Source organism: Camelus dromedarius, chromosome 18, assembly GCF_036321535.1.
Source record: "Camelus dromedarius isolate mCamDro1 chromosome 18, mCamDro1.pat, whole genome shotgun sequence".
Lineage (NCBI taxonomy): Eukaryota > Metazoa > Chordata > Mammalia > Artiodactyla > Camelidae > Camelus > Camelus dromedarius.
Genome location: NC_087453.1, coordinates 22,186,596 through 22,200,290, shown reverse-complemented (window position 1 = coordinate 22,200,290; position 13,695 = coordinate 22,186,596). Strand labels below are relative to the sequence as shown.

The following is a 13,695-nucleotide window of genomic DNA, read 5'->3' as shown; positions in this document are numbered from 1 at the left end:
AGTTACATTTCTGCCATATTCTCTAGCCACTAGAATGGAAAATCACATTTTGCAATTTCTTTACAGCTTTGTTGAAGTATGATCGGTATACAAAAAAACTGTATATACTTAACGCATACAATTCTATGAGTTTGAACTTATGTATTTGATGATGTTTTTGTAGCTAGCCTGGCAGGTACTCAGACAGCCCAAGCAAGGATGAAATTACATTTTGCAATTCCTTTCCCTGTGTGGAATCGAGTTAGGATTTGCCACAAACTTGCTTGCTTGCTTGCTTGCTTGCTTGCTTGCTTGCTTTTTCATGAGATCTGGGAGATGGGGATGAAGCAGCATCACTGTGCTCTGAAGGTTGTCATTGGTCAGAGCTGGTGAGGGACAGAATCACAGAGGTTTGTAGGTTTCAGTCTGTCCTCGCTGTTCCCTGCTACACGTCAGCTCTCCTTCCCAACTGCCAGCCCTGCTGACCAAAGTGACCCTGGGCCCAGGCCCACCGCTCAACACGCCTCTATGAACTCAAACAGGCAGTAGCTTTGAAGAACAAATGACCTTTCACAGACTTCTACGCCAGCTCCCTTAGTGATCCCACTACCCCCAGCACAGATCTTTCTTCCCAGCTTCTCCCACAATTGAATAGTGTCTCATCGTTATAATAAAATCCTTATTACCGAATGCTGATGGCATTCTGCTGCTTCCCTGAATGAGCCTTAACTAATACATATTTGAAAAATGAACCTCCTTAGAAATGAACACAGACAACGGTGGATTTCTAGTCATTGGGCACTGAGTCCCTTCCTAGCTTCTGTCTCCTCTTGTAAAGGTTTTAATTTAATGTTAAGGGGACTGGTTAGGGTTTTTTGTTTGTTTTTTTTTTAATTTATTTGTTTATTTTAATGGAGGTACTGAGGTTTGAACCCAGGACTTTGTGCTAAGGATGCACTCTACCGCTGGAGCTATTCCCCGCCCCCGGTAAAGATTTTAGGAGTTGTTTACACCTACTGACCTCACTCTTTCACTTACCTTTCATTCTTCATCATCCTTGATATGTTTTCTGCCCCTATGGAAATGGTTTTTCAGTGTTATTTTGTCTTGTAAATCCTACATAAGCTTTTCCACCCTTGACTGCTGTATCAAGTAGGGTTCAGCTGGGAAACGGAAGCCACATAGGGTATTTCATACAAGGAATTGGCTGCACGGTTGTTGGAAGGCTGAAAATGAGCAAACCGAAGACCCTGCGGAAACAGTAACCACCCCCGCCCCCCGCCCCTGGCTGTGGGAACTGAGGGAAGAGGACGGATTTTCAAAACTTGAGTGTTCAGAGGGACCCAATAACTGGTTCTTGGATCTCTGAGGAAGGGGCACAGCCTGGCGCCCAGAAGGTCTGGCTCTGTGGGTAAGGTCCACTGCCTGGTCAGCCCTCGGGTGGCTGGGCGCTGCGGCTACTGGTACTGAGACGGCACAGCCAGGCTGGTGCGGGAGCTTCATCTCTTACTACCATTCTCCTGCCAGTTTCTGCCCCAGTTACCTCCTATTTCTCATATTCCACACCAACAGAAACCTTGGTACAGACTTCCCTTCGCCTAGAACCTCATTTCAGCTCATCGCCTGGCGCTTTGGTATTTATGCCTCCAAACACGGTTCATTGCCATCTTCCCTGCGAAGTCGGCCTCGACCTTCTGGAGTCCTTGTGCGTGGCGCCCCCTTGTGGTCCGTTGGTGCCGGCGGTTTAGAGCCGGGTGGAAGGATGCGTACGAGGTCTTGGATGTGGGACCTTGTTGCTTGACCTAAATGACGAAGGAAGCGTGCCAGCTCAGGGCGTGTGGCTGCACACTGCGGGCTCACGGGGCGAGGGGGCCGTGCCCGTGGTCAGCTGAGGGCACGTGCGGGTGACATCTGTTCCGGTTGGACCAAGGGAGGGGAAGCCAGAGAGGCCAGAGCTCTCCCCCAATTAGCTTTGCCAGCACATCGGACTTGCAGCTTCACTTGGCCACTTCCAGCCATGAAGCTCCTTTTGCTGACTCTGGCTGCACTGCTGCTCTTGTCCCAGCTCACTCCAGGTAACCTGGACCTCTTCAGGGAAGGGGCAGGGTGTGGAGAGTGAGACCTGGTCACAGAATCCCACGGATGGGGAGGATGGGATGCCCGGCCTCTGTAGGTCACCTCACGGAGTCACATGGAGGAGGAGCCCGCACCGGCGGCAGGCGCCAGATCTTAGGCATCAACTACACCTAGAGCTTCTGGCTCAGCCACCCCAACCCACTCTCCCAGGGAGCATGCCCGGGTGGCCCCACGTGTGAGGAAGAACGGAAGAGGTGGGCGGGAGGAGCAGGGAGAGGATGGGATAGTAGTGGCCCTTTCACAAAATTGTCCCCAGAATGATCTAGGCTTCGTAAAGACTGCAGCCACCTTAAGGAGAGAGGAGAGCTCGTATTTATTTCTTGCTGTCTCTGTGCCTAGCTCTGGTGTTGGGAGCTAGGACCACAGAGATCAGTGACATGGCCTGGGAGGAACTCACTGCGAGAGACGTGAAATAGCATTTCAACCCAGAGTGCCAGAGGGGATCCAGGGTCCTGGGGTGCCCATGGTCAGCCCAGAATTTCAATTTCCTCATTTCTCAAACTGCTATAACAGAGCCATGCATATAGCCATCTAGGGTTGAGGGAACAACATTGAACACACTGAAACTTTGGTGTGCAAAAAAAAAAAAATGTAGCCTCTTCATTTTCTATAACTCACCTAGATTTTCCCAGGAACTTCCATCCTGCTGCTAGGACAGTGGTGGAGGGCACTTAGCAATTAAATGTTCATCTGTTCTGACTTAAAACAGTTTCGAGTTAATTCCGTCTCTTTGGAATAAATACTCCATCTTTGAGCATTTCTCCTTCTCCAAGATTACACCTGGATTTAGGAGAAAGTAACTTGATATGTCATGATTTAGTCAATCAGTTCATTCAATAAACGTGATTGAATGGATTTCATGTTCCAGGCACTGTGGTAAGGTACAGGAGGTAGAGCAGTGAACAAAACAGAACAAAACAAGGTAAGAAAAGCCTTCAAGGGGGAGGGTATAGCTCAGTGGTAGAGTGTGTACTTAGGATGCACAGGGTTCTGGGTTCAATCCCCAGTACCTCCATAAAAATATTAGTAAATAAATAAAAATAAAACCTAATTATCTCCCTCCCTCCACCCCCCCCCCCCAAAAAAAGAAAAGCAAGAATACTTCAGGCTCTTGGAGCTTACATTCTATTGAGGGAGGCAGAAAAAAATTTTTAAGAAAGTGAAACATACAGAATGTCAGATTGTGAGTATAAAGAACAAAACAGGCAGGAAAGGGGACAAAGATTACCAGCAGAATATGGATTTGCCATTTGAAAGGAGTATTCGTGGAATGGCTCACTGTGACCTGAGGGAGGATAAGGGGTGGGTCATGTGGATTTGTGGGGAAGGTATTTCAAATACAAAGCTTCTGACAGGATTGATTTGAGAAAACAGGGTTTCTCAGCACTTTGTCCTTTTGTTCATTAACAAAAGAAGTTTCACTGGTTCACAACTAGTTATCTGGTGTGACAAGATATACTGGGCTCATCGTGAACAATTCCTGCGCCAGACCTTGAACTAGCCATTTCTTCAAGAAGCCCTAATTTTTTTTAGTAAGAAAATGGCATTTCAGAACTGTGATCTAGATGCCAGCAATATTCAACGCTACTAAACTGGTTCTTCTCTCTACATCTTTACAGTAGATAGAACAGGTGGCAAAATCAACACATTGAATACACATGAAATACCTCATGAATTCATATTGATAATTCCTATTCAAAGTGAGGACTACAGGTTTTGTACTCAGACTATTCCGTATTACTTCAGTATGTTCTTTCTTCCACACCAATATTCTCAGATAAGCTGTGTACTCCTTCAGCATTTTCAAGTCACCTTTTGTTTAAAGAACGTTCTCTTGAATTATAGTTTGTAGTATTTCTTCTGACTTCTTGCTCTGATTTTATTTCTCAAGGTCTCATCTTGTCTCTGTATTGAATCTCCTCTGCCTATCTTTAATATTTGTTGCTTTCTATTGAACTTTTTTCTTATCGTTTTTATCAGTTTTATTAAATTATCATTTGTGTAAGATTAAATGTCCACATTTTAAGTATACAACACGAGTTTCAACAAATTTATACACTCACATAACCACCACTGCAATTGTGGTTTAATACATTTCCATTACCCTGAAAAAAGCTCTCATTCCCCTTTGCTATCAGTCACCTCTTGGGTCCCTCAGCCACCAGCTATGACTAATCTATATTCTGTCACTTTAGTTTGGCCTTTTGAAATTATACAACATGAAGACTTTTGTGCCCGGCTTCTTTAACTTAGCATAATGCTTTTGTGATTCAACCATGTTCGTGTGTCAGTAGCTTGTTTCTTTGTGTTGGTGAGTAGTAGTCCATTGTATGAACATAAACTACAATTTGTTTATCAATTAACTAATTGTTAGATGTTTGGGCAGTTTCCAGTTTTTCGCTGTTGTAAATAGAGCTATTCTGAAAGGGTCAATGCAAGTCTTCATTTCTCTAAATACCTAAGGGTGGAGTTGCTGGGTTGTATGATTAAGGTTATGATAAACTTTATAAAAAACTGCAAACCGTTTTCCAAAGTGGCTGTACCATTTTGCATTCCTACTAACGATACGAGATTTACAGTTGCTCCGCATCTTTGTCAACACATGGATTGTCTGTCTTTCCATTTTAACCATTCTAGTGGGCATGTAGTTTTCATTGTTTTACTGATAGCTAAAACACTTAATGACTAATCATATGAAACATTTTGTTGTGTTTATTTGCCATTTATGTCTTCTTTGGTGTAATGCCCACTTTTAATCAGGTTTTTTGTGTGTTGTATGTATTCTAGGTAAACTTTCTTTGTAAGATATACCCTTTGTAAATACTTTCTTCTAGACTATAAATTGCCTTTTGATTTACTTAACAAGTGTCTTTTGAAAGGCAAGAACTTTTAGTTTTGAAGAAGTCCAAAGTATTCGAGCATTTTCTCCTATGGTTTCTTCCAGATGCTGTATTGTTTTAGCTCTTACATTTAGGTCCATAATTCATTTCAAGGTAATTTTTGTGTATAGTGTGAGATAAAGGTTGAGGTTCACTTATTTGCACATGGATATGCTAACATCGTTTAATGAAAAGGATTTCTGTTTCCCTCTTTGAATTACCTTGACATCTTTGTTGAAAATCAATTGACCATATAGGTTGGGATCAACTTATGGACTCTCTCTGCCATTCCACTGATCTATATGTCTGTCCTTATGCCAATACCATGTTGTCTTGGTTACTCCGGCTTTGTAGTAAAGCTTGAAATCAGGTAGTGTAAGTCCTCAAACTTTGTTGTTTTAAAAATCGTTTTAGCTGTTTCAGGTCCTTTGCATTTTCACATAAATTTTAGACTCAGCTTTTCAATTCTACAAAATAGCCTGCTGGAATTTTTCTTGGGACTGTGTTGATTAATTTAAGGAGAATTGAGATCTTATCAAAATTAAGTCTTTGAATCCATGAACATGGTGGCTCTCTTCATTTCTTTATGTCTTCCTTTCTTTCTCTGAAATGTGTTATGGTTTTTATCTTTTGCGTAATGTAGTGGGCTAAATAATGACTCCCCAAAGCTTTCCAAGCCCTAATCCCCAGAACCTATGAATATATTACCTTACATGGTAAAGGAGATTTTGCAGGTGTGATTAAGTTAAGGATCTTGAGATGGGGAGATTATCTTGGCATTTCTGGGTGCACTCAGTGTAATCACAAGAGACCTAATAAAGGGGAAGCAAGAGATACAGATGGAAGCCAGAGGAAACTGAGCACCCTCTATCACATCTGTTTTAACCCTTTTAAGATCTTCCAAACCCAGAACCTACCTCTTCTTAGAACTGACACCATCTCCATTCTTCTTTCTTTTTTGTGTGTCAGGTGGCACCCAAAAATGCTGGAATCTTCGTGGCAGATGCCGTCAGAGATGCTTCAAGAAGGAAAGCGTCTATGTTTACTGCACAAATAATAAAATGTGCTGTGTGAAGCCCAAGTACCAGCCAAGAGAAACGTTAAGGAGATTTTAAGTTCTTTGAAGCCTAAAGCCATCAAAATGCAGATGAAGCTACCCTGAGTCTGACCCCGATGGATGCCCGAGCTCTGTCAATAAACATCTCTGGCTGACCTTTGTGTTTGCCTGTTAGTCTACACAGCTGTTCTCAGGAGGTCCTCTTTCAGGTGGTCCATTAAGTCAAAACTATTCTCATCATAATAATCATTCTTTGCCTTTTTCAATCTCACTCTCACAAGTGTGCAGTGGAATTTTCTGGAATCTATGCAACATGTGATAATATCATTCTGGCAGCTAATGAAAAGTGTGCTTATGTATCCTTATGTTTCTAGAATTTTTAAGGTAAAGGCTTTAGGTATAAATGTGTTCATTTTCAGAGATTAACTCAGGTTGTTCTCAGTAATTCCATGGTGCTCTTACCGGCTGTCTTTAGCTATAATATTCATCTCTGTGACCTCATTATCATCTCATAAATCATTACTCTGAAATTCCAAACTTTTCTTTTTACCTACGTGGTAACGCAACAAGAACTAAAAACATTTTGTTGTCTTGGTTTGCAGAGGTGTGTTAACAACCAGAACCGATTAGCTAACAGAAGAAAGGATATGCTCTCCTTGAGTTAAAAAAAAAAAAAAAAAAAAAAAAAAAAAAAACTTATTCTAGTCTCTATAGTTCTTTTGAATGCAATTTCTGGCACAGAATATTTCAAAGTTAAAAGACATGTTCAGAAGAAGGAAAATATGACACAATCAAGAATCAAAGTAATCAATAGAAGCAGACCCAAAGATGGCGCAGTTGTTGGAATTAACAGACAACTTCTTTCTTCTGGTTTGATTAAGATATAATTGGCATATAGCACTATATGTCACCTGATATATGTTTAACTTATACACTATATACATTTAAGGTGCACAGCATAATGATTTGACTTACATACATCATGAAGTGATTATCACGATAAGTTTAGTGAACTTCCCTCATCTCACATAGATACAAAGTTAAAGCACTAGAAAAAAAATTTGTCTTATGATGAGAACTCTCAGGATTTACTCTCTTAACAACTTTCATATATAATATACAGCAGTGTTAATTATACTTATCATGTTGTACATCACATCCCTAGTACTTATGTATCTTATAACTGGCAGTTTGTGCCTTTTGACAGCTTTCATCCAACTTCTCTCCCTCTACCTTACCTCTAGGAATCACAAATTTGATCTCTCTTTCTATTCTTAGAGAATTTCCTTTAATATTTATTGTAAAGCTGGTTTGGTGAAGCTGAACTCTTTTAGCTTTCGTCTGTAAAGCTTTCAATCTCTCCATCAAATCTGAATGAAGGCCTTGCCAGGTAGAGTATTCCTGATTGTAGGTTTTTCCCTTTCATCGCTTTCAACATATCGTGCTATTCCCTTCTGGCCCGCAGAGTTTCTGCTGAAAGTCAGCTGATAGCCTTATGGGAGTTCCTTTGTACATAACTTGTTGCTTATCCCTGGCTGCTTTTAATATTCTTTCTTTAATTTTTGCCATTTTTATTACAATGTCTGGTGGTGTGATCCTCTTTGGGAGTCTGTGCTTCCCTGACCCGAATGTCTGTTTCCTTTCCCAGGTTAGGGACATTTTCAGCTTTATGTCTTCAAGTATATTCTCTGCCCCTTTCTCTCTCTCTTCTCATCCTGGGACCCCTATAATGTGAATATTAGTACACTTGATGTCGTCCCAGAGGTCTCTCAAACTGTCCTCATTTTTTTTTTCTTCTTTATTTTTTCTGTTCAGCTTCAGTGATTTCCACTTCTCTGTCTTGCAGCTCATTGGTTCGTTCCTCTGTATCTTTAATCTACTATTGATTTCCTCTAGTATATTTGTCATGTCAGTTACTGTATTATTTGTCTCTGTTGGGTTCTTCTTTATATTTTCTAACTCTTTGTTAAAAACTTCTGACTTCTCTCTCTGTTCATTCAATCTTCTCCCAAGTTCTTTGAACATCTTCAGGATAATTACCTTGAACTCTCTGTAGGGTAGATTGCCTACCTCCCCTTTACTGAGTTCTTCTGGGGTTTTATCTTGTTCCTTCATTTGAAACATATTCCTCTGTTGCCTCATTTTGCCTAATTTGTTGGGGTTTTTTTCTATGTATCTGGTAGTTTGGTTCTATTTCCCAGCCTCGGAGAGGTGGCCTTTTGTAGGAGACATCCTATGTATCCCAGTAGTGCACCCACCTCCAGTCACCAGAGCTCTATGCTCGAGGGGTGCCCTCTATGTGGGCTGCGTGAGTCCTCCTGTTGTTGCAGGCTGACGACTGTGGGGGGTCTAGTAAGCATAGCTGGCCCCCAGTCCAGTTGGTTGCCAGGCCCTGACTCATGTTGAGGCTGCCAGCCACTGGTTGGCAGGGCTGGGTAATGAGGCTGCTGGCTGTAGAGTTGGTCCTGGGACTAGTGCTGGCCCACTGGTGGGCAGAGCCAGGTCCTGGAGTGAGAGGTTGTGGGGCCAGGGGTCCAGATCTAGTATTGGCCTGCTGATGGGTGAACAGGGTCTTGGAATGAGAGGCTGCAGGGTTGCAGTGTTCGTGGAGCTGTTAACCACCTTCTGGTGGGTGGGGACAGGACTCAGGGGATCCCAAGGCTGGTGCTCACCCATTGGTGGATAAAGGCCTGTTGTGGGACCTAGGGTCTCTGGCTGTAGGACCCAAGGGTCCTGGGGTTGGTGTTGGCAGACTGGTGCGTGGAGCTGGGGCCAAGGGGGTCCTGGGGCTAGTGCCCACTCACCAGGTAGACCAGGGTCCTAGGGTCTCTGGCTGCAGGGTCCTTGGGGTCCAGGGCTAGTGCTAGTGTGCTGGTGTGCAGGGCTGGGTCCTGGGCCCTCTAGTGGCAGAGCCAGGACAAGGGCAGCTGTGGGCTCCAGGGGGTCTTAGGGCAGTAGGCCTGCCGGTAGTGGGGCTTGTGTCCCTGCCCAGCTTGTTGCTTGGCCTGGGGTGTCCCAGTACTAGTGCCAAAAGGTTAGTGGGTGGAATCAGTTGCCCCAGAACTAATAAGCTAGAGGGAGGATTCCAAAATGGCACTCGCCAGCATCAGTGTCCACATGGCAGGATAAACTCCCCAAAACGGCTGCCACCAGGGTCTGTGTCCCCGAGGTGAGCTCCAGTTGCCTCCTGCCTCTCCAAGAGGCTCTCCAAGATTAGCAAGTATCTCTGACCCAGGCTCTTTTCAAATGACGGCTTCTGCCCTGGGTCCCGGAGTATGTGAGATTTGGTGTGCGCCTTTTAAGAGTGGAGTCTTTCCCACAGCCCTCTGGCTGTCCTGAAAGTAAGCCCCGCTGGCCTTCAAAGCCAAACATTCGGGAGGTCCATCTTCCTGGTGCAGGACCCCTAGGCTGGCAGCCCGATGCGAGACTCAGACCCCTTGCTCCTCAGGGAGACCCTCAACTGCAATTGCTCTCCCTTTTGTGGGGATGCGGGTCTTGACTATACCATGACGCCACCCCTCCTGCCCATCTCGTTGTGGTTCCTTCTTTGTATCTTTAGTTGTAGAAGCAATAGACAACTTTAAAATAAGTATTATCAATATGTTAAGAAAATGGGAATTCTGAGAAATAGTGAATAGTTGTTATTTTAATCCACTAGGTTTTAGAGTGGTTTGTAATGCAGTGATAGAAAACCGATACACTGTTTTTCTGTGTGTGAGTTTAGATTATCCTTTCAATCAATCTTTCCCTCTAATTTCCTTTCCCATTTGGTTACTGGGCGCCATCTAACTGGAAGACTCCTGGAATCACTACTGATATCCTGGAAGTTTCATCCAGTCCTTCCCTCCCACTGCCCACCACTCAGGATCCTCACCATCAATATTTAAACATGGCATTTTGGGTCCCTTGTTACTAGTGTCAACTCAGAAATAGCATTGCCTTTCCCAAGTGTATAATCACCCTGGTAAATGGCCACAGTCGCCTTAGCCTGAAGGAAAATTTTCAGTATATACTTGCAACATTGTTATAGAGTCCTCCCTCCCTCTAAGGGACCGGCCTCTAAGTCAGTCAAGGGCCTCTTGGTCTGTGAATTTAAATGAGAAGCCATGATTCTCTATTGAGGCAACTCAGGAAGGGGTTTTTCCATGATGTGTTCTAGCAGGACATTTTAATTTTGTTTGCAAAATGGGCCAATACTTCATTTTCCAGAACAGTCACACATGTTGCATGCCATCTAGCTTCCCAGGTCCCCTATCTACAAATTCCAGGAAGGGTACCATTAATTTTGAAGAGTAAAAAAATGCCCCTAGTAAATTCCCCAAGTAACCTCTAGATGGCAGTATCTCTCCTTTGAGAATCTGATCTAGCTATTAACAGTCCTCTCAAACCTCATCTTGTATCCCTCTCCCCTTGCGTACCGTTAGCCACAAAACCATTCTCCCAGTTTCAGGAACAAGCCACCCTTCCCCTCAACGTCCTACACACATGCTGCTCTATCTGAAATACTCATCTGCAAACCCCCTCCCAATTATTTGCAAGCACGATTTCTCATCCTACAGATCCCAGGTTACTCAGGTACCCAGGTAATCCCAGAGAGGTTACTCTGATAGCTCATGAGGTCCACCTCCCTCCAGACATCCCTCCCTTATTCTCAGTCACTGTTCTCTTCATGGCCTTTGCCACCATGGGTAATTTCAATTTATTTCTTGTTTAACATCTTTTTCTTCCACAGGTTGTAGACTCCATGATGGCAAAACCTCTGTTTGTTCTATTTACTGTTGTATCACTAGAGAACAGCACAGTGTTTGTTTTTCTTTATAAGACAAATGGATTTGGATCATAAGCAAGATAACTTACCCAAATTCAACTACACGTGCTCAAAGAGAGAGAGAGAAATAAGGGTTTTTTTGTTTTTTATTTAACTTACTTTCTTACTTCTTAAATCAATTCAGTTTTGCCTTTTTTTTTTTTCTTTGTCTATCTGACTATTCAAACTGGATTTTTTTGAAGTATAATTGATTTAAAATATTGTGTTGGTTTCAGGTGTACAACATAGTGATTCAGTATTTCTGCAGATTATATTCCATTATAGGTATTACAAGATAATGGGTATAATTCCCTCTGTTTTACAGTAAATCTGTGTTGCTTATCTATTTTATATAAAGTAGTTCATATCTGTCAATGCTATACCTCTAATTTGTTCTTTCCCCCTTCCCCTTCCCTTTGGTAACTACAAATTTGTTTTCTATGTCTGTGAGTCTACTTTTGTTTTGTATATATATTCATTTGTATTAATTTTTAGATTCCACATATAAGTAATATCATATAGTATTTGTTTTTCTCTGTCTGACTTATTTCACTAAGCATAATATTCTCTAGGTCTAGGAATGGTAGTATTTTATTCTTTTTCATGGTTGAGTAATATTCCATTATATATATCACATCTTCCTAATCCGATTATTTATTGATGGGCATTTGGGGGTTTTTGCCTTTTTGAAAATTCACAAAAATGGAATTGCTTAGGACATACACATTTGTATCTGGCTTCTTTTGCTTAACATAATGTTTTTGAGATTAATTCATGTTCTCTGAATCAGTATATTGTTACTGTTTTTTATTGAATATTATTGTACTATATGAAAGTAACTCAATTTATCCATTCACTTGCTGGACACTTGGGTTGTTTCCATTTATGAGATATTATAAATAAAACTGCTACAAACATTAGGGAAGTCTTTGAATATACATATTTCTATTTATATAAGTAACTCTGCAACTGTTTTTCCAAAGTGGTTGTCCATGTTACTTTCCCACCAGCAATATATTAGCATTCCAGTTGCTCTATAGCCTCACCAACACTCACTACTACGGTCTGTCTTTTTCATGTTAATCATTCTGGTGGTGCACAGTGGTATCCCATTGTCAATTTAATTTGCATTGCTCTGATGCTTAATGACTTTGAGCATCTTTTCATGGGCTTATGGGCCACTTGTGTATCTTCTTTTATAAAATGTCTGTTTAAATATTTGCCTACTCTATTATTAGATTGTCTTTTTCTTATTGATCTATAGGCATCATTTATATATTCTGGAAATGAGTACTTTGTCAGATATGTTTTGCAAACATGAGCAATAGCAGTCCAAGTAAGCCAGGAGAATCCCTCTGTTGAGCCAGTGGCTGCATGAGTAGAAGAAGGGAATTGTCTCGCTCCCCATGTGCGGGAAGTACCTGGCAATGAGGACATCACTCTGCATTGTTTATTTTTCATAAAAATGGCCCCTCAGTATAAACAATCACTTCCTTTGGTGCATCACCAGAGAAACACGATGTGCTCCATCAACAGAGGAAAGGCTTGCTATGTCTGTAAGTCCCCAGAACGACACCTTCCTGAGCTGTTTTCATAATTGGGCCATTTGACTGTTGCCTGGCTCTCAGACTTAAATGTAGCCTTGGCACAATAAACAGTTCCACTCAACACTCTGCCCTCAAAAACCCAGGTGGGAGATGGGGTGGGGAATCTCCACATCCTACCCTGAACCCCCTACAGTACCCATCATTGTATGGTTGTTCTTTTCCTTTCTTTTAAACCCAAAGGATCCACCTGATCAGCAGTATGAGAAACTCCTCTAACCTCCATTCTATTTAAAGAAACTTGATGCATGTAAAAATACATTGTATATATGAATATTATATATTTTTTATTTTTTATTGAAGTATAGTCAGTTTGCAATGTTGTGTCAATTTCTGGTGTACGTATATTTTATATATGAGTACTATACATATATATACACACACTGGTTTGTAACTTTATAAAATACATGTATAACTCTTTAAAGTTATTTAAAAATGTATATATCCATTTTGACAAAATATGTAACAAAAGCTAGCAGGGATTATGAAAGCGTGGTGAATGTTTTGAAGCTCATCTATTTTTATTTTCCCACAATGCGTTCTAAGTATACTACTCAAGTTATAAAAATGAGAAATTTTTAAAGAAATTTCAGGAGGCATCCCAGTGCTAAAAATGTTGTTTTGGAAGACTAAGCACATATGGAAATGTTCATGATACACTGACATGTTAAAAAAAAAAAAAACCAGGACATACACAAGAATATGTATAGTTTGATTCCATTTTATTTGTAAGTCACATTTTACACATTTTTTTTAATTTGTGGGTATTCACGTACAGTGAAAATGATGGACTTCTGCTTTCTTTCTTGTTTGTGCTGCTCTGTTTTCCAAGTTTTCTCCAAGCATGTATTACTTTTATAATTAGGGGAAAAAAAGTGTTATTTTAAAAGTATAAGAGGGATGAGTGTGGAAGACAAAATCAAGTGCCAGAGGATGAGGTGGAGTCCTGGCTCCACCACTTACTGGGTGTACGGCCTGGGCAAGCAGCTTAACGAAGACCTTCAGTTGCCTTCTAGAAAAAGGGAGGATAATAATACCATATGACTGACAGAATGAAGTGAGATGACCTATGGAAAGCATTTGGCACTTACTAAAGGCTGATATGATTATCATCATCAGCTCAGCCATTCGGTGACTCTCTGGGGAAATGCCCGTGTTCTGAGTAGTACTTCCCAGCACCTATGCAGAGCAAAAATTCCTTCTCTAGCATCCCTCGCCCCCATGACTGGCCCT

At 41.6% G+C, this 13,695-nt stretch overlaps 1 protein-coding gene and 1 non-coding gene across 2 annotated transcripts; both read left to right on the top strand.

Moving 5' to 3' along the window:
* The first annotated feature begins 1,996 nt into the window (after window positions 1–1,996).
* DEFB123 (defensin beta 123) lies at window positions 1,997–6,716 on the top strand. Its single transcript, XM_031434447.2, has 3 exons — window positions 1,997–2,054; window positions 5,964–6,093; window positions 6,713–6,716. The coding sequence occupies exons 1-3, from the start codon at window positions 1,997–1,999 to the stop codon at window positions 6,714–6,716; spliced, it is 192 nt and encodes a 63-aa protein (XP_031290307.2).
* On the top strand, window positions 3,058–3,130 carry TRNAP-AGG (transfer RNA proline (anticodon AGG)). Its single transcript has one exon. It is a non-coding gene; the product is annotated as a tRNA-Pro (tRNA).
* Window positions 6,717–13,695: the final 6,979 nt, after the last annotated feature.

Coding starts and splice junctions, on each gene's coding strand:
- DEFB123 (XM_031434447.2), top strand. CDS start 1,997: ATGAAGCTCCTTTTGCTGACTCTGGCTGCACTGCTGCTCTTGTCCCAG. Junction 2,055..5,963: donor CTTGTCCCAGCTCACTCCAG/GTAACCTGGACC, acceptor TTTGTGTGTCAG/GTGGCACCCAAAAATGCTGG.